Source organism: Lutjanus erythropterus, chromosome 11 (genome assembly GCF_056507025.1).
Source record: "Lutjanus erythropterus isolate fLutEry1 chromosome 11, fLutEry1.hap2, whole genome shotgun sequence".
NCBI lineage: Eukaryota > Metazoa > Chordata > Actinopteri > Lutjaniformes > Lutjanidae > Lutjanus > Lutjanus erythropterus.
Window position 1 is genome coordinate 12,849,174 of NC_139327.1, and position 18,808 is coordinate 12,867,981.

Below are 18,808 nucleotides of genomic sequence, written 5' to 3' on the forward strand. Positions count from 1 at the left end.
GTGAGGAGGGAGATAAATAAGAAATACATTTTGTTTAAAAAAAAAAAAAAAAAAGAAAAAAAAAGTGTGTTCATGTTGTGTGTTTCCTGTGATTGTGCATGTCTCTGAGTGTGCGTGTGTGTGAGTGTCAAAAAAGTGGAAGAAATGCATGAAAACGCACCGGCACACACACTCCCAGCAGCATCCTAATGGGTTTCAGAGAGAATAGACAGACAATTGAGCGCATGAACAGGCTGTCGCTAAGGAATTCACCTTAGGTGTCCCCCCTTGTCCCCCACAGTAGGATATGATTTCAAATTCAGCTAAGAATTTTTAAAAAAAAATCGAGAGAGAAAGAGACATTTTTTTCGCTCATGATGTCTCTCCGGACTGTTGATTCTCTGTCATTTGTTGAGTGTCTCCAGGAGGAGACGAGCGGACCGTGTTAACGACTCCAAACGCCATTTAACGCCGGACAGCGGAGGCAAGTGGACTTTTCATTTAGGTTTGGCATCTTTTCTGGCGTTTGTGATCCATGCATTGGCGTGTTAAAGGGGGCCATATCTCATTTTTTTTTTCCACCAGAGGAGTGATATAGCCTGCTCTGACGTCTGCATCAGATATTACCCAGTGCTTTTTCAATGTGCATTTTCCCCTCAGTGACTTTGCGCTGATCTACATCATCATCATCAGCAGCAGCAGCAACGGTGGGAAAAAAAAAAAAAAAAAGGGAATGAAGATTTCATTTTTCTTTTTTTTTTGAACCCACCGCTCCCCTCCAGCATCAGCAGCAGCGGCAGCATCAGCAGCAGCGGCAGCGTTGTTTCCAGCTCAAACAACAAATATCTCTGAACAACATCACGGTGTGGTGGTGGTGGTGGTGGTGGTGGAGGAATAGTCTGGCGCCAGCAGAAGAGAAGCAGAGAGAGCAGCGCTGGAACCATGCCTCTTCTGCAGATTTGGACTGGGAAATTTCATCCGCCGATTTGATCCATCAGGAAGGAAGCTCCTGCTCACTCATTCATGCCAGTGTTTGTTTTTTTTAAGAGGAGGAAGAACACTTGTCATCACTTTTAAAAGTATTGTGCGTGCTGTTTTTTTGTAATTGAGCAAAGATGTCTGATCTTCTGGTGTTGGTCGAGGGGCTCTGTGACCTGCACGGATTTCCATAGCTGGGTGAAAAACAGATCAAGACCAAGAACAAGAACAGCCGGGGCCAATTATTATTTAAGAGATTTTTTTTTTTAAAACAAAAAACAGAGAAGCCTGTTTTAATGATCGCATGCGTACATGTAGGCTAGTTCACTCGACATTTTTTACAAGGCAATTATTTTTTTGGAATTGCCAGTTTTTACTTTACTGTGCATTTTCTGGAGGACCACAGGACTGGGTTGGATTATAGAAGCTATATCTAAGGATTTGTGGAGATGTTGGGTCGTCAAGAAGATAAATTATGTGGAATTTTCTCTGCTCTGTCGGCTTTGTCCTTCTTCTGCTTTGTTCAAAGGTAAGAAAGAACACCCTTTCACACCAGTGAGACGTGATTACGGGTCAATAAATGGCTCAGATGTGTTCAAATCGCATTAAAGGGGTACCCAGGCCTGCTTATTAGGGGCATTGCTGCCGATAGATGCTCTAATAGAGGCTGCTGTGGCGCTGTGTCAAGCCTATTGTGAAACGTAACCTACTCCCGATATGAAAATGGGGATATACTGATGTCTGTTGGAGAGGGCGACGTTTAAAATGACAGCCCCTACAGTACAGGCTATCAGCCGATGATTAGATGATAGGATCAATCAGGCGACGATCGATTGATTACGCCATGGCCAAGCAGCCAGATGTATGAGTCTACAGCGCTGGAGACACTCGGCCGACAAGCCTACATTATATTCTATAAGCGCACAGTAATATTCATACTCATATCATCATCTTAATAACCCGTTTTATTGACTGGAACCAAATCAATCAATCAAAATCGAAATATAATCCCAGCAGGTCATCATCTCCTGTGGCTCTCAACATAGATTTAGTGTTTTAATAATCTTTTCTAGTCCCCTGTAATGTTTACAGTATGAATTACTGCATAAGCCTACATGAACATCACAGTCAGAATCTCCTTTATTGTTTTATTGTGAAAGGCACTGGTTGGTACACATCCCCTGTGGCCTACTCCTCCTCCTCTCCCCTGTCTGCAGTAACCTACAGCCTCACTTATGAGATTTAGGTGCTCACACACAACTGGGTCGCACTTTTTTTTTGACATTTTGATCCCATTAGAACACTGGTGCTCAACCTTTTTTTTTCCTCCAAGACCCTCTAATTATATATAAGAGAAGCTGCTCCCCCTCACACACACATCAAAAGAATGAATGATTACTTTCAAGGCTTTACTGTCAAAATTAAAATCAGTTAAAACAGTAACCTTTACCTTTGGTAAATGTCTCTTTTCTAGAACAGTGGTTCCCAACCTTTTTCCCTTGAAGCCTTCCTAATTGAATGTAAGAAAACCTGAGCCCCCCAGCTGCCACATGCTAAAAGAATATGTGATTCTTTCCAAGGCTTTATTGGGACAAATTAACATGAACTCTACTTGTTTCACTTTTAGAACCTTTACCTTTGGTAAATGTCTCTTTTCTAGTATAAACTTAACATTTCTTCTGTAACAAGCCAACAGAGGAGGCTTATACTCACTCATCCTCATCAAAAGAATAATAATGACTCATTATCACAGAGCCTGAGAGGTCACAGAGGTGTGGCCTGCTAAGGAGCCTACAATTTGGGAGTGACAAAAAATGTATCTGTTTAAATTGATTTGTTTGCAGAATTTGTGCAAATCTAATTTTGACAATCTCAGAACAGATAAAGTCTAGGGGACCCCTTGTGATTTTTGCTGCCCCCCTAAGTGGGACCAGGACCTCAGGTTGGGAACCAGTGCATCAGAGTAAGTGCAGGGCAGGGCAATACGGCTTATAAATAACATCTCAATATTTTAGAGATGTTGATGATGATGTCCACACTATATGATATCTCAAAATACACTTTGTTCTCTAAGATAGCATACAGCAAATTCTTAAAGGGACAGTTCACCCCAAAATCAAACTTTTCTCCAACATAATGGGACTAAATAGCACCCGGGTTGTGGTGCTCAAAACACCAAAAAAATGTGTTTGAAAAATTCAAAACCAGTGTCTCTTTCTAGAAATCAGAATCCAGATATTCAAAATAATCCACAGACCTAGTTGTGAGCAGTTTCATGTAGCAACTACTTAGTTTCTAGTAGAGAGAAAGAATCTACTTACCTCCCAGCAGAAAGAAAGTAGTTCCTACATGAAACTGCTCACAACAAGGCCTGTGGATTATCTTGAGTGACCAGGTCATGATTTATGAAAACGGGCAGTGCTGTTTTCAAATGTGTATTTGGTGTTTTGAGCACCACAAGCTTTGGTGTCATCTAATTCCATTCTATTTGAGAGAAGGTAGGCACCTCTATGGTCGATATCTCCAAAACTCTGCAACTCACACCAACACAATCTAGATGGATTAATAGCACTATGGTCCAGAGGAAAAATATGTGTTTTTGATTTGGGAGTGAACTGTTCCTTTAAATGCAGTGCAATCTAGGGCTGGGCGATATGGACAAAGTCATACTGTATGTCACAAGATTTTTGACCAAATATTGATATTGTGACAATATTGTAGGGATGACAATAGGAGCTGTCACAAAATGAACACAATGAGATTTTTGATAAATAATCATCAGTAATGTGGCTATAATGACTAAGTGTGTAAAGGCAAATGATAGAACAGCCTGAACAGTCTGATAGGTTCAGAAAATTACATCACTTTACTGTAATGCAGCTTTTAAAACCAGGATATCCAGAATCTAAGAGGATGTCTAGTCTCATATACTGACATCGATATATTGTCAATATATTATTAAGCCTTAAACATAATAAGAATAACAAGAGAAAGGAGCTGTAATCCTGTACGTCACTGATATTCCCTCCAAGTGATGCTCTCAGGTGTCAAACCCACAAGTCCTCCTGTACGGGGCCAGCTTGATGAACAGCTGCACTACCTATGAGCTAATTGAACAGTGCTTTCCCTGGCTGAGCCAAGGGCTAGAGCTCCTATCAGGGGAGCAATTGTAACCCACTTTCTCCCTACGTATCCCCCCCCCCCCTTCCCCCCGCCTCTTCTACACTGATTCCACGCCCTCCCCCCGTAACAAGGAACCTCAGCTGGAGAGCCGGCCTCGGTCAGGTGATGCAGGTCATGGCACCAATGTTATAGGTGTCAGTCAGACTAGTGCGGACTATACTGCTCCTCCTGGGGATAGTCTGCCTCTGACGGCGTTATGGGAGGCTTATTTAAATACATGCCCATGAATAAGACTGGGCTCCTATAGAATCTGTGACATTGTTACCTTTACCGCCATTGTTCTGAAGGACCGACATCAATAAAATGCCTGACAGGTGTATCATCATCACATCCCCTCAGCTGATTAGATGGAAATTCTGTAGGTGGGGCTGCAGGGCGGGGGGGGTACATGAACAAGGAAGATTTTTAACCTTCTCCATGACAACACAAGAGTCACTATGCTTTTAATGCTGTTTAAGATAGATGTCAGTACAATATATTGGATAATGACACCAAGGAAAATACATTTATTAGCTGCAATTCTTTTCTTTAAAACTGAAGTTAACAAAGGTAGTTGAAAAAAAAAAAAGCCGTTAGTTTATTTGCTTGGTTTTACCATCTATGGGATCATGATTATGTTTTTTGATCACATAGAGACCCAAGAATTGAGCCAAAATAGCCTAATAGTCTTTTGCTGTTTTAAGTTCAGACTGCACCAAATACATAAAAACAGGTCTGTCCAAAGGAATTTATTCGTTTTTTTGACTGTGGGGAAGTGGGAAAAACAGTGAAATTCCCCCAAAAATGTATCTCTAAAATCTCTCTTTAACCAGGTTATAGACATTAAGGCTAATATCTGATATTTTTTCCTTTTCCTGTTTTTTTTTTTTTACCTCCATTCACTGAGCCTTTCTCTGAAACTACTTGGAGCCCAGCAGAGGAGACTCGCCTCCCCTACACAAAATACGACAATATAATACTTATTTTATAATAGGGCTGGGCAATATGGTTTATAAATTTCACCCCATACCGCATATTTTTAGGCTATGCTGTGACATACAAGATATATCTCAATATACACATTTTCTCCAAAATAACTGTACTGTAAATAGCAATTATGTTACAGAAGATGGCAACAGAATATAAAGTACAGCTTAGTGATATAAATTAATTCAAATATCACAATATTTTTGACAAAAAAAACCTCAATATTGATATTTATGTGCTTTTGCAACAATATTGTTGGGATGACTAGTGGTGCTTTCACAAAATTAAAAAACAGAAAAGTCTAAATTCTCTAATACAAGGTTCTAAAAAGTGAATATTTCCTGGTTTGTTTACTCCTTTATGACAGTAAACTGAATATCTTGAGGTTGCGGGCAAAACAAGACATTCGAGTCTTCTTGAGCTTTGAGAAAGATATTTCTCACCATTTTCTGGTGGTGAGAAATATTAGTACTTGTACTTGGACTACAAGTAATGGTTTAATCGAGAAAATATTTGACAACTTATTCAACAATGCAAATAATTGTTAGCTGCAGGCCTAATTTTGTGTCGGGTGCTAATTTCCTACCTTGGTTATGTGGATATAATGACTAGGCAAAGGCAAATAATAGAACAGCTGGAACAGTGCGATGAGTTCAGAAGATTACATCACTTTACTGTAACGCAGCCTTTAAAACCAGTAAAACACAACAGTTATGCTGTATAATGACATGATGATATCCAAAATCTAACATCTTATCTCAAATCACAATATTGATATAACATTGATATATTGCCCAGCCCTAATATCTACTATCTATAAATCCTTGCTTTAAAAACTGAAGCTGACAAAGGTTAAAAAAAGAATAAAATTTGACAAATCAGTGCTTACTTCATAAGAAACAGGGACTCATGGATGAATTTGCGTTAGGTATTCTTTTAAGTCCTCTTTCCCTTTGTCAAACCTCACCATGTTGACGTAAGCGCTCCTTCTTCAAAGGTGGCATTCATGTCATTAATGTTGAGAAAAAAAAAAGAGTATGTGCAGTAATAATTTTCAGGCTTTAAAATGGCTCTTACACTTGTGCTTTCTGCCGGCAGCTCCTCCACTGGAAGCACCGGAATGTCTGTGGCCAAGACTACCGTGGACAAGTTGCTGAAGGGATATGACATCCGTTTAAGGCCTGATTTTGGAGGTACGTGTTGCGGCTACATTTGTTTTGGGGGGTGTCAGGGCTCTGATGTCGAGGGTATTTACAAATCAAGGTGTGCACACAATGATATTTACAAGTCATTCCTCTGGAGTCTGTCGAAGCTTTGGCCTGTGGCGAAATATAGGGAACAGCTTTGAAGTGACTGCTACCATGTCATTACTATGCATCTATTCACATATCGAAGATGGCTGCTCGTTGAGAAGTAGGGCACACACACGCAGAAGAGCAGTCAAACACTATGTTTTTTAAAAGCAGTGATATTGAGTGTATTGATTTTTAATGCTTTTCTGATTAGAGACATTTCATGGCCTCTTTGTGTTACATAGCAGCGGTTCTGAGTGTTTGATTTGCAGATCAGGGAAAACCCTTCTGCCCCATTAACTTTTATCGGAAATTGTGCATCTTTTACATCCGCTCTTTAGAATAATGGTTATTTTGATAATTGCTGAAAATAGAAGGCGTGGGGGACAAGTCATTAGTGTATGTCATTTGGGTTGATTGTTTTACTGAAACTATTTAACCACAATAGATGTTAAGCTGTATAAAAATAGTTGGATTTTTGAACTGCATACAAGCCTGTGGCTAATGGTTTTGCTAATAACTGGGCTACTTCACTGTAAAATTAAAGGTCTGGAGTCATTTTGGAGGAAAACTGGTTTTGGAAATGAAGTACGTATGGTTGGGTACCAAACTCGGTAATTATAAGGGGCGGGTGGGGGCAAATTACATTGTACTACCAAGTAATGATTCCCAGAGTGAAATCAGTCGATGCCAAATTTCAATACCTGGGAGCGCATTTGGGTTTGAGAATAATAGAGTATCTGGAGAGAAAGCGAATGACGTTACTACTGCAGCTTGTTGAAGTCACAGTGAGTCAGGGCAATAGTGAGCCAAAAACCATTGCAGGTAGTTAAACATTTCAAAACTCAATGCAGACAAGACTTTAATGCTAAATGCTAATCTGGTGAGGTCAACATGAGGAAACACCTGGTCAATTTATCTAAAAGAGTATACCATGTTTGATAGCCTGAAAGCCAAGTCCCCCGTAGCAGCTGGAGCTAATGTCGAGCGTCAACAAAGTTTAACTTAACAATTCATGGACAACAAAACTTAAAGTGAGGTATTGACAACTTCTTCAGCATCTTCAGATGATTAATTTGCTTGTTCGATAAATTGTTGTTGGATATAACTGGACTTTTTTTTTACTGCCTTGTTTGACGTGGGCTTAGCATTTTTACTAGCGTTAACCAACACTTAGCCACTAGCTGGATCTGAAATTCACTAGCTCAAAATTCAAAGTTTGTACTCATTTTTTTTTTTTTTTTTTGCAACAGAAATGACAGTTTTGTTGTTACGGAGAGAATGAATTACAGAAAAAAGGTACCAAATTCCAGATGCCAGTATTGGTACTGCATTGGTTCAAATGTGAACAATACCCAATGCTAGAAGTATGGTGTCTGTGCCCACAATATATATGATGAATTTAAAGACGACATTTCCTGTTTCATCGTTTTGACATTAGCACCTGAGGCCTGGTCTGTGCGAGGCCACTCAACGATGACGTCATAACTTTACACTGACTGACAGCCATTGTGATGGCTCTAATTCAATACAGTGTATGATTGAAGCAATTCGTTTCAGCACCAGCTTTATTGTTCCTGCTGTATGCATGTATTCAAAAAGTTTATTCAGAAAAGCTTATGGCAACTTACTACAGTCACTGTCTCAAAAACAAAGAACAAAAGAGGCTTTTTTACTTGCAGGGCATGTTAACGGAGTGTGATGTTAATTTAATGAGACCAAGTAACACAATAGTGTGTCTGTTGCCACTTAAATTTGCTCCAGCTCCAGTGTTGCAGGGCCAAAAACCTACTATATTCTAACATCTTTTTAGTTTGTCAAGTACCCGATTTAAAAGTACATGGTTTTTATTGAATCATGTGTACAATAAGCATATCCATGAAATGACAGACATGATATTCTACTTGTTGAAAGAAAACTTTTCCTGAATGGTAGGTAGAGACAATGTGCCATGACTCACCCACAAAATATCTGAATATGCTATGCAGCCAGGTTATGTGCAAAAAAGCTTCACTCCATTAAATAAAATCACGTAATGATTGCAGGACACATGATGATGTCCATCGCCCCCAAGAACCTATCGTATCTTATATCCATCTCACATCCTATTTCACTGTGGCAGTTTTCTGTAACACTATTCTCTACATAATATGTTTAGAATAGAGTATGTTTTAATTTAATTCTAGATGGAGATGTACATACTGTAGATTAATATTATGTATGCACAGTTTGGCCTCTAATCTAATGTATGTTTAATAGATATATATTATTCTCCAGTATGTTTTTAATAGGCTGCAGGCAGGAGCTCATCAGTCCTGCGACTACACCATGCTTGATGAGAATGAGAGCAAGCAGTTAAGAACGTAAAGCAGGTGCACCTCCTCATATAACCTTCCTCTGGTTGGGTGCTCTGCCAAAAAACAGATGCTCTGACGAAGGCTTGTGTGCCAAAATGCGTTAGCCTGATGTTAGCCGTTGTAAAAATATGTTATAGTTGACGTTGCGTCTTCGTTCTGTGTTTTGGAGTGCTGCCATTCCGGAGCCGTCTCATAGATTCAGTAGAAGTAAAATGAGAGCAAGCGGCAAAGAAATGTCTCCTTCGCTTTGTTTCTTACAGTTGAATCAACTTTATAAAGCTCCACGACCAATTTCAAGCCAATATTAGCTTGCAGGTTTCACTCCAGTGCAAACAGTTTTAACATTGGTGTTTCTTCTTTTGCATATTAGTGTTTATTGCTACAATGACAATCTATAATTACATCCATTCTTCTTCATATACATGCTACTTACGTAATTCTTTCTATCCATACTGTGCCAACTACTGGTATTCTCTTGTCCTGTATTCAGTACATATACTGAATTATGTTATGCTCTACTGCTGTCAATATTTAACGTTCACCCAGTCCAGCCTGCTCTCAAAGTCACAGTTTCTCTGAGATATTCACAGTAGGCTAGCTGCAGTAGCAAGTGTTGCCAGTGTTACAGTGTTCAGGCATACACTGATTACATTATTTGGTCACCACTCCCATCGTAATCAACATTTAGTCCAACAGCAGTTCAACTGAAAGTGTCAGTAGAAGCAGAGTCCCAACACAAAGAAGCAAACATAACACTGTAGGCCTATCACAGCCTGACATCAGGTTGCTTGATAACTGGATATGGTTGTACAGACTGAAATCCACTGGAAGGGCAATTACACAGAGCCCCAGCATCACCAAACAGTCGTGGGGTCCACACAGACATAAAAGGGACAACCAGCATGTACTTAGCCTTAACGTTACTTTACTACTCATCTTTGGATGTCAGCTAGAGTTGTTGGGGTCATTGTGTGGGGGTTGTTTGGTAGACTTGGCAACTTGAAACTTAATGACAAACCAACCTTTGAAGCATTCATTCTGTTTCAGGTAAGGGAAGGATTTATAAAGATCTAACGTTAAAGATCACAGTAAGCGTTCTAACGTAGAGATATTTAGTGGCATCGCTCACATTTTTTTTCGTAAAAATTTCTGATGTAATCAGTAACACACAAGAGTTTAGTAACCGGTGGGAAAATTTTCCTCACCCTGGCATCCCTAAGTCAGGCTTTACTCTTCCCCATTAATGCAGCTAACTGGTAGTTGGGGCTGCCAAATGCCAAGTCTTTGGGTTTCTCTCTGTTGGCAGTTGGCAGTAATTTTAATGAATCCAAATGACTTTAAGTCAGTTTAGTTTTTCCAGTTTAATCTCATCTTTATTGTCCTCTGTGTTGTCGCCCACTGGTTCTACAAGTCAAAAACTGCTTATATTTTTTTGCACATTTGTTGATGCTGAACATACTTGACCAAAAAAACAGGCTGCAGACATGAAAAAATACTTCACTTTGCCATAAGGTCACAGATAACAATTTAAAACATACACCTTGTGCACAATGAATGATCAAATGATCAATGGATCAAACTATCCATTAATCATGAGCATAAGATTTGGTAAGAGAAGCATTTGTATATTTCTACTTCTATGATGACAAAAGGGCAAATTAGCCTTAATTACCCCTTATCTTCAACAGGGAAAGAAAATGAGTCTGATTCTGACTTCCAAGAGTAAACAAAATATTGGCACAGTAGGTTATCTGTATCATTTCACCATTGTGCGGTAGTTTAAGTACCCATGTTTTATATCAAACAAACAGCAAACAGATTAACACAAATTATGCAACAATATCACTGTAATACTGACATGAGTTTGCAAAAACTGGGGAAATGGTTGAGAAATTGTTTTGCTGTCTGGTTCTACATTAAATTACTGTTGATTTATACTTCTTTATCGGCATTTTTAGGACTTCCTTGTCTTGAAGATGATTTCTTCTTTGGTGCTGTTACAGTACATTATTGTCTAGCAGCCTGTGAATGTACTGGAGTGGGTAGAGCAAGTTTTAAAGAGTGAGTATCCCAGGCAGAGAGTAGCTGTGCTTTACCCTCAGGCCAGGGAGCTGCAGTCCATCATGTCTTGATATTTCCAACATCAGTCAGCTACTTCTGTCGTGACACAACTGCTGACGACCTTCAGCTCTCCAGATTCAACAAAGAGGGTTTTAATTTGGCTCAATGCTGGACACTGACTGTGGCTCCCAACGGCCGGGCCAACACCCATATCAGAGATAAAAATCTATCTTAAAGGTGTACATTGATGGAAAAAGACTGGTTTGAATGGTAAAGAGTTTGCCAAGAGTGATTCCATACGATTTGACTTAAGTGTTGTGGCCTTACCACCAACGTATCCAGATGAAAAGCCCACTGTGAGTCACACTATTCAGACCCTGCCCTATTTTCCCCCATTGATCTGTGAGCCAAACTGGAATCTAAGAAATGGTACACAGAAATGGCAGCAATCCCATCATTCAGGACCTTGCATGTGAGATGAATTATAATTTTCTTGGAATTATAGTCACTATTGTTATTTTGTTTAAATTGGAGAATGCAGAAAACCTTGTGGCTTTGTGATATGTTTCCTGATTAATGCATCAGTTGCAAATGGTGAATGCATCTCTTGTTTTTCATTATCTGTTTGCTTGGATTATAGCCCTTGGATGCAACTTCCTAACAAATTGCCCATGGTCATAGAGCTGAGTCATAGACCACAACCCCCATATAACCTGAATGATGCATTACGTAGATTTAGATTCAGCAAGGTTACCAGAGCATTGCAGAGCCTGCTAAGAAAGTATAATTTTTGAGCATAGCACCAATGTTTCTTTTTTCTTTTCTTTTCTTTTTTTTTTTAAACACTCACCCATTTTGAATCATTACACTTATACATGATAGCAGGGCACTGTACTTACATTATTTGGGAATAATCTGACAAAAGAGAAGGTAAAATAAAAACTGATACACACTACAACATGATGTCTCTGTCTTCAAGTTTCAATTTGGTAGTGTATGTTGGTCACCATTTAAGGCGGAAATGCATTTACAGACAAGCATGACTTCAGGTCATAATTCCCAGTGGCATTTTAGCAGTGCCTATCACCGGTATGTATGCTTGCCACTTCAGTGTTGATGAATTTTATCTTGTCTAATTCAGTATTCAAACCTAATGTAATAAGGATGAAACACATTTTAGTTCTACTTTCTCCCAGTTATATTTTCCTACTCATTGATGTTTCTGAGACAATATTTTTTTAAATAATGAAATACAACAATCTTTAAGGTTGAGTGTGTAAGATTTATGGGGATTTATGGCAGAAATGGAGTATACCTGAAAACAAGAATTGTTGTGTTACTGTAGATTGAGCCGTTTATTTTTGCAGGGAGCACACGTCCTCTTGCATGGAGTCCATGTTGAACCATCATGTTTCTACAGTAACCCAGAATGGACAAACCAATCACTGGCTTAAGAGAAAGCCTTTGGTGTTTGTCATGAGGTTTACACCTGCATGCTTCGAAGGGGGCGGGGTGAGGTGAGCGGTATTCAGTTGGCTGCAATCCACATCCTCACCACTAGACATTACTAAATCCTACACACTGTTTCTTGAACGAGGTAGCAAATGGTCAAATAGATACAGCATGAAAAAATACATGACCACAAACAAATATGTGTGCTCTCAAATTGCATTGCTACTTGAGTTCTTCTCAATTTTCCGTAAGTGAGTCTATTCTGCCATGAAGGTATAAATTGCATTTAGAAAATGTGATGTAGCTTGAGATGAAAAAACTGTTGTATGGGGTGTTCAGGATCCTGGAAAAGCATCAATAAAGCTGGTTCAGAAAGGCACAGAAAAGTGTTGATCTGAGTGTTTTGAGTGGTTGAGCTGATGTGTTAGCTGGTTCAGCAGATGATTGAAGGAGATGTGTGAGGTTGTCTTGGGAGGAATGGGAAGATAGGCCACATGGCAATATGGTCCTGTTTGGGAGTGTCAGTTAATTTATGGAGAAACCAAAGCTTGGACAGTTGATAGATAGATAGGTAGGTAGGTAGGTAGGTGGGTAGGTAGGTAGATAGATAGATAGATAGATAGATAGATAGATAGATAGATAGATAGATAGATAGATAGATAGATCATTAATGTAGAGTTTTATGTGTTTCTGGTGTGTGTAATATGGGGACCTGGTCTTTGAACCACTGTGATTCAATGCCGTCGTTAGTTGTCCTTAGTTTCAAGGTTAACAGACATTTCAGTTAGTAAGACCAGTTTGACACCTCTCTGTGGCAGAGTTGTTGCAGCACTCTGATGTTTCTGTTTCATTGTGTTTGATGGCATGGCTGCTCTGAAGGTTTAACAATGATGGCACACCGTGCCTTCTGATGGGAGAGTTCCTCTTCCTGATTTTCAAGAAAGCACTTGAGATTTCTCAGGGATCTAAAGATGACTTCTAGAAATATTCAGACAGGACACAGAAGAGTTGAACTGTTCGGGGTTGTTACATTTAAGACTGATTTGGGTATCATAGTAAGTCATCTGTGTAGAGATTTGCAAGAACCCCTAACATGCACTGATGGTGGTGTCAGTGGTCCTACTCTCCTTGGCCAGCATTGGCCACCCAAAGAAATCACACACTAACTGGAACTCTTCATAAGCAGAGGGAAATAATTCAACAGCAAAATTACCTGCAGAGGCAATCAGACCATTGGTCCTCCATATCACATGTTTGGCCACCCTAGGACTGGTGCTAGTGGCATCCAGCCCCACCATTTTCCAGTAAACACTATCATATAAGGTACAATCACAGTAAAATGTAATCCCGCTGGTCCCTTCAATGCACAAATTGAAAAAGAACTGGCGGGATTACCTGATTTGTTGACTGATGGATTGACAATCTGCTGCAAGACCTTGACAACATTTTTATTACCAGGGCTGCAATAGATCATGTGCTGAAGAGTCTTTTAGATACTGGACTTTGTCTGAGAAGAAACAAACATATGTTCCAGGCACCTTCTGTAGAGTGAAAAACTTGGGAAACGTAATCACTGCATTATGCCCGTAGCCAGTGGAAAACAGAATCAGCCTCAAAGAGACCACCAGTCCTTAGACCCTTTTTGAGCTCAGGTAATGGTAAACTACCATAGCATGTAATCACATGCCTTTTTCTACCATTCTGACCCGCTCATGAAGGTGCAAGCTGTAAACCGAGCCCTGCTTTGGAGGCTTTTAAAGGACTGATGCACAGCTGCCTATGTATTACGATGCAGATAATGATAGTCTTGTCCTGCATTGCCTCCGCCTATGGTGTAGGATGGTACAGTAAAACCCACTTGTTAGTGTCTCTATGGACCTTTATGATATGTACAGACTCTAAATGTATGATGAGCTTGTTCAGTGAGAGGCATTGCATCCTGTCCATGGCCTCAGGTAGGATAGAGCACTGGGCTCTCACACTCACACAGGCGCACTAGTATAGCTACATGTACAGAGCGAGTAAAGGGATTGCAAATACAGATGCACTGAGCCGCTTACTTCTGCTATACGCACCTGCTACAATGTGCATGCCCCTGAGACAGTGTTTTTTGTTGGAAACTGTCATGTAAGCTTGTACAGCACAGCTGGTTAGACATTGGTTAGAAGAGGACCCTATCCTGTCCTATATGTCCTTTGTTGGGACACAACATTGTCTGTGAGATGGATGCATCCTTTGGGTGACCAGAGTGGTTGTACCTCTCTGTGACTGATCACAGATCATGGAGGCTGAAACCTCGCAGATGAAAAGCCAAGTCCAATTGGATATGTGGTCAGCCAAAATAGACAAGGAGGTAAAGCACGAAGTGAAATCACCTAGTGTTAGGACAATCATGGTTTCACCACCTCCTATACCTTAGAGGGAACAAATTGCATCTAGGCTAGTCCTGACTTGGATTTGAAGTCCATTCCAGAGGCCGATGCTCCGTATCTGTCCCTTGAATTTCTGATGCTCAGTCAAAATTGATTGATGACCCCATCACAACAAGGTGATTGCAATCCATGACCTGCTCAAGGCAATGAAACAACATTCACCTGTGACCTTTCGAGTGGATGCATGAAACAGAACGCCATTTTGTTATGTGGGTATAGCTATCTTTTAGCCTGACCCTAATGGTTTAGCAGAGCAAGCAGATCGGACAGTGAAGAAGGGGTTAAGGAGACTTTCTCAAGACAGGTTTGACTTGTTTTCTATAATGTATATCACACAGATGACCATGAGCTATGAGGTGCTTCTCCAAATCCAGAGGAGCTTTGTCTCATTTATTGTCAAAATGGAAGATGGAGTGTCACTAAATTGCACCATCTTCGCTTGTGAAACGATCTTAAGCCTTGAGTCTGTCATTTCACCAAGCTTCCAGTGACAGCACCGGTTACACAACGCGCTCGGCACCAGTGGATCTGGTACCGCCAGTGTTGTTGCCAGGAGACCAGAGATCGGCAGACAGTTCTAATTCAAATGTTAGAACCTGCTCATAATGATGAACAGGACATTTTATTCCATCAAGCCCTGATCACCTTGAGCCTCCCACTCCTGGGAGGTCTCCTGTGGTACTGGGATTCTTGGCACAGGTGGTGCTTATAAACATCCAGTTGTTCAGTTGTCGAATTGTGAAGGTATGTGTGGTTGTATGTTTGCTAGTCAGTGCCATATGTAGCTTAAACTGCTCTCCAACTGTTTTTTCGATCTCTGGGGAGTAGCTAAATGTTAACCTTCCTTCACATGATAATAAATTTGCTCTTGGCTCCCTGTTATTTAGGTCACAGAGAGGCAAAGCTATACATTATGTCTCCCTGATACACAAACAGCTAACATTAGCATTTGATCTAGCTAAGTTCCTTACTATATTCATATTCACAAATCTCATCACCCCATTTGACTGCTGACATTTCGCTATACGTTTACTGGTGGGATTCTGGTTTTTAATGTGATGCTCTAGAGTTTGGGGAATTCTGAAACACTTTTCTTCCATCTCGCTCCTTCGCATGCGTGCATGTGTTGCTTGTGGCTACATTGTCACATACAGCTGTTATTTCATTGGTTGCTCTATGAAAGATCAGAGCAGTGAGTGGTGCACCACACGAAGAGTGGCACCCCAATCCTTTATATACAATGTGGATTACTAAAAAAATATATTCTCTCTTCAAGCCAAAATGCATATTGCCATATCAGTCTTTGCATATCACCTCAACTTCATAGACTTAGTATCTTTCTGTATCTATATCTATTAGTAGTATAGATTGATTGAATTTAAGCTTTTTGCTGCACATTAAGAAAGATGTATAGAATTATCAGAATGAGAAGTATTTATTCAACAGTTGAGTCTTATATTAGCCTGGCTGTTTGTCAATATGTAGTGAATATTGCAACAGTGCATATGAACAAATATTCAATTATTGATGATTAATCACAAATTAATAGCAATTCAGATAATCATTGTGCTTTCAAAATTTTCTCACTCTCTTTGTCATTCCTTTTCTTACTCACACACCCTTGCATGCACACGCGCACACAGACACACAGGGATTAAAGTGTATTTCAGACCTTGCATGTCTCTGCATCAAATGTTGATTTCTCTGTCGAGTTGTCTGCTGCTACGATAAAATCACAAACACTGCCTCTCCTGGATAACACAGCCCACTGTCATATATGCAAACCCTCTGACACACCGACACATGGCCTCGACAGGTACATGTTAGCACAGTGGGGTGTTCTGCTGTATGATGAAGTGGATTTCATAAAATGATGACCCATAAAATGTATCTGAATAAATTTATTAAGTAGAGTAATGAAATACATGACCTAGCTGAATCAGTTTCATAAGAGGCCCATTTAATTATTAAGCAGTCTCTCAATACATTTACAAACATGGTGTTACCTTGTAGCAGATGATTATTCGACTAATTTTTGTAAGTAACAAGAGCAACAAAATCAGTGTTTTGTGGCTGTTTTTTCCAAGTTGTGGTAAAGAGCGTGTTCATCATCTAATAACTAGTTTTACTGCATGTTTAAAGGAACCTGTAACATGACTTTTCAATTGTTTGTGTTTCTTATCTACTGTACACAGCCATCGTCTTTTGTGCTCTTTACCTCAACATGCATGAAAAGACTCCAAGAATACTCGTTGTTGCACCCAGTCAGTCGTTGGGCTTGTTTCCAGAATTAAGAAATACAGCCCATGGCCATGAAGCAGATGTCATTCACTGGATAGATAATGTCTTTTATTTGTTTCTGTATGTGATCTCATAAGAGATTATTTCTTTTTCTGTATTCTTGTGTTACCAGGGGTCATGGACTGCTGAGTCAGATTTGTCAGGGTGCTCTGACACATTGTTTCTGTCACTTTTATTGATTTGTTCATGGGAACTGGAATCATATAGAGTACTATAGTAACTATAGTGCTGAGTCACCAATGTGAAACTTTTTTTTTTTTTTTTATTTCAATATTAAAGAAAAAACAGAAAACACATGGGATGTCCAGTCAGTTGAAAGAGAAAAGACGACCCAGCTCAGCTCTCACCTCAGTCACACATTCGTCCTTCTGGAGGACATATTTCAAATCAAGCTGTCATCATCACAGCAATGGATTTTATGATCTCAGCTTCCATCATTTACAAAGCATGAAGGGTAACATGTCACAAATGCTGTGAACATGCCATTCTGTGTGCTGAACCTGCTTAACCAAGTGTAGCATGTTTCTGAACTACAAGAACCTAAGGATATTTAATAAAAAAAACTATTATTTTATCTACACATAGCACTACAGCAGTTTATGGACAAATACAATTGTGCTTTGAACAGACTGGGTAGACTATATACATACATATATATATATATATATATATATATATATATATATATATATATATATATATATATATATATATATATATATATATATATATAAATATAGTGAAGTTGAAAGCCCCCCACCCCCCACTAAATATAGTTGACAAATATCCTGGGGGTATTCTGAGGCAAGCGCTTTTGAAATGGTGACTTTGGGATGAGCTTGTAGTCATACAGAGAATGTTTTTTTCATTGCTAACCCAATGTAGCTTATGCCTTAGCTAACCCAGCTAAAAGTAATTTAACAGTATAGTGATGTACTTAGAACAAAATGTATTCAATATTGTGTATAACATAACCTGAAGTTTATTTGAATTAAAAGATTTTAAACACTGCAAATAAAAATCTGTATTTACATCAGTAAATGGAAAGTCATACTCTGAAGATGTGCACATTTCTTCTCCCCGTGATCAACATACAGTACACTTGCATTGCTTGCATTATTATATCAATCCCCATAAACAGATCTCTGCATATGAATGCAGAATCTGTTGGCAAGGACTCTGGTATTGGAAGTGTTCTGGTTTCCATTTGTAGTCTGAGTATTATTGACCAGTTGTGTTTTAGCAGTTCGCATGCAGTTAAGCAGTCCGTGTAGAGAGGAAAAGAGGCAGGATGCAATGGCTACAATCTGGGAACCCAGACAACGATATAGCTTTTTATTATCGTTCATTATCGTTTTTAAAAATGATGTATCTGCCATTCCAACATGACTGAGTGTAAACTGCCTACTTATGAGGCAATCTGGTCGTAGGTGTCATTTCTCAACTCCAATCCATTCTCACATCATAAGTTGTTAATTGGACTCTATGAGGTCCTGAATAAAATGATTGGATGGCCTACTTGCCTTTCTACCTGTGTAGCCAAGCACAGCCTTAACTGTGCACTCAATGTGCATGACTGAAGTCTAAAGACTAGGAAGATATATTGCAAAGGCCATAGTGAACAAGTTGCACAAGAACTGCAGAGAAAGTGCAGCCGAAATTTCCCAGTGCTAACATGCTAGCTTGACAGCTAACAATAGCCATTTTTGTTGTTTAGGTTCAGTGTGATCATGTCATGTGAATCAGACATGAGGTTGTTGGATTGGGGTTGCGGCAACAGCAATGCAAAGCACACTACTCTCCAGCG

The 18,808-nt window shown here is 39.5% G+C and overlaps 1 protein-coding gene across 2 annotated transcripts in view; it reads left to right on the top strand.

Annotated features, from left to right (window-relative positions):
• Positions 1-676: 676 nt before the first annotated feature.
• Positions 677-18,808, top strand: part of gabrb4 (gamma-aminobutyric acid type A receptor subunit beta4) — a 77,752-nt gene continuing 59,620 nt past the window's right edge. For both annotated transcript variants that reach the window (XM_084730846.1, XM_084730847.1), the window contains exons 1-2: positions 677-1,486; positions 6,205-6,299. In XM_084730846.1, the coding sequence (XP_084586972.1) occupies positions 1,407-1,486; positions 6,205-6,299 (175 nt within the window). In that variant the 5' untranslated portion in view covers positions 677-1,406. The remainder of the gene's footprint in view (positions 1,487-6,204; positions 6,300-18,808) is intronic.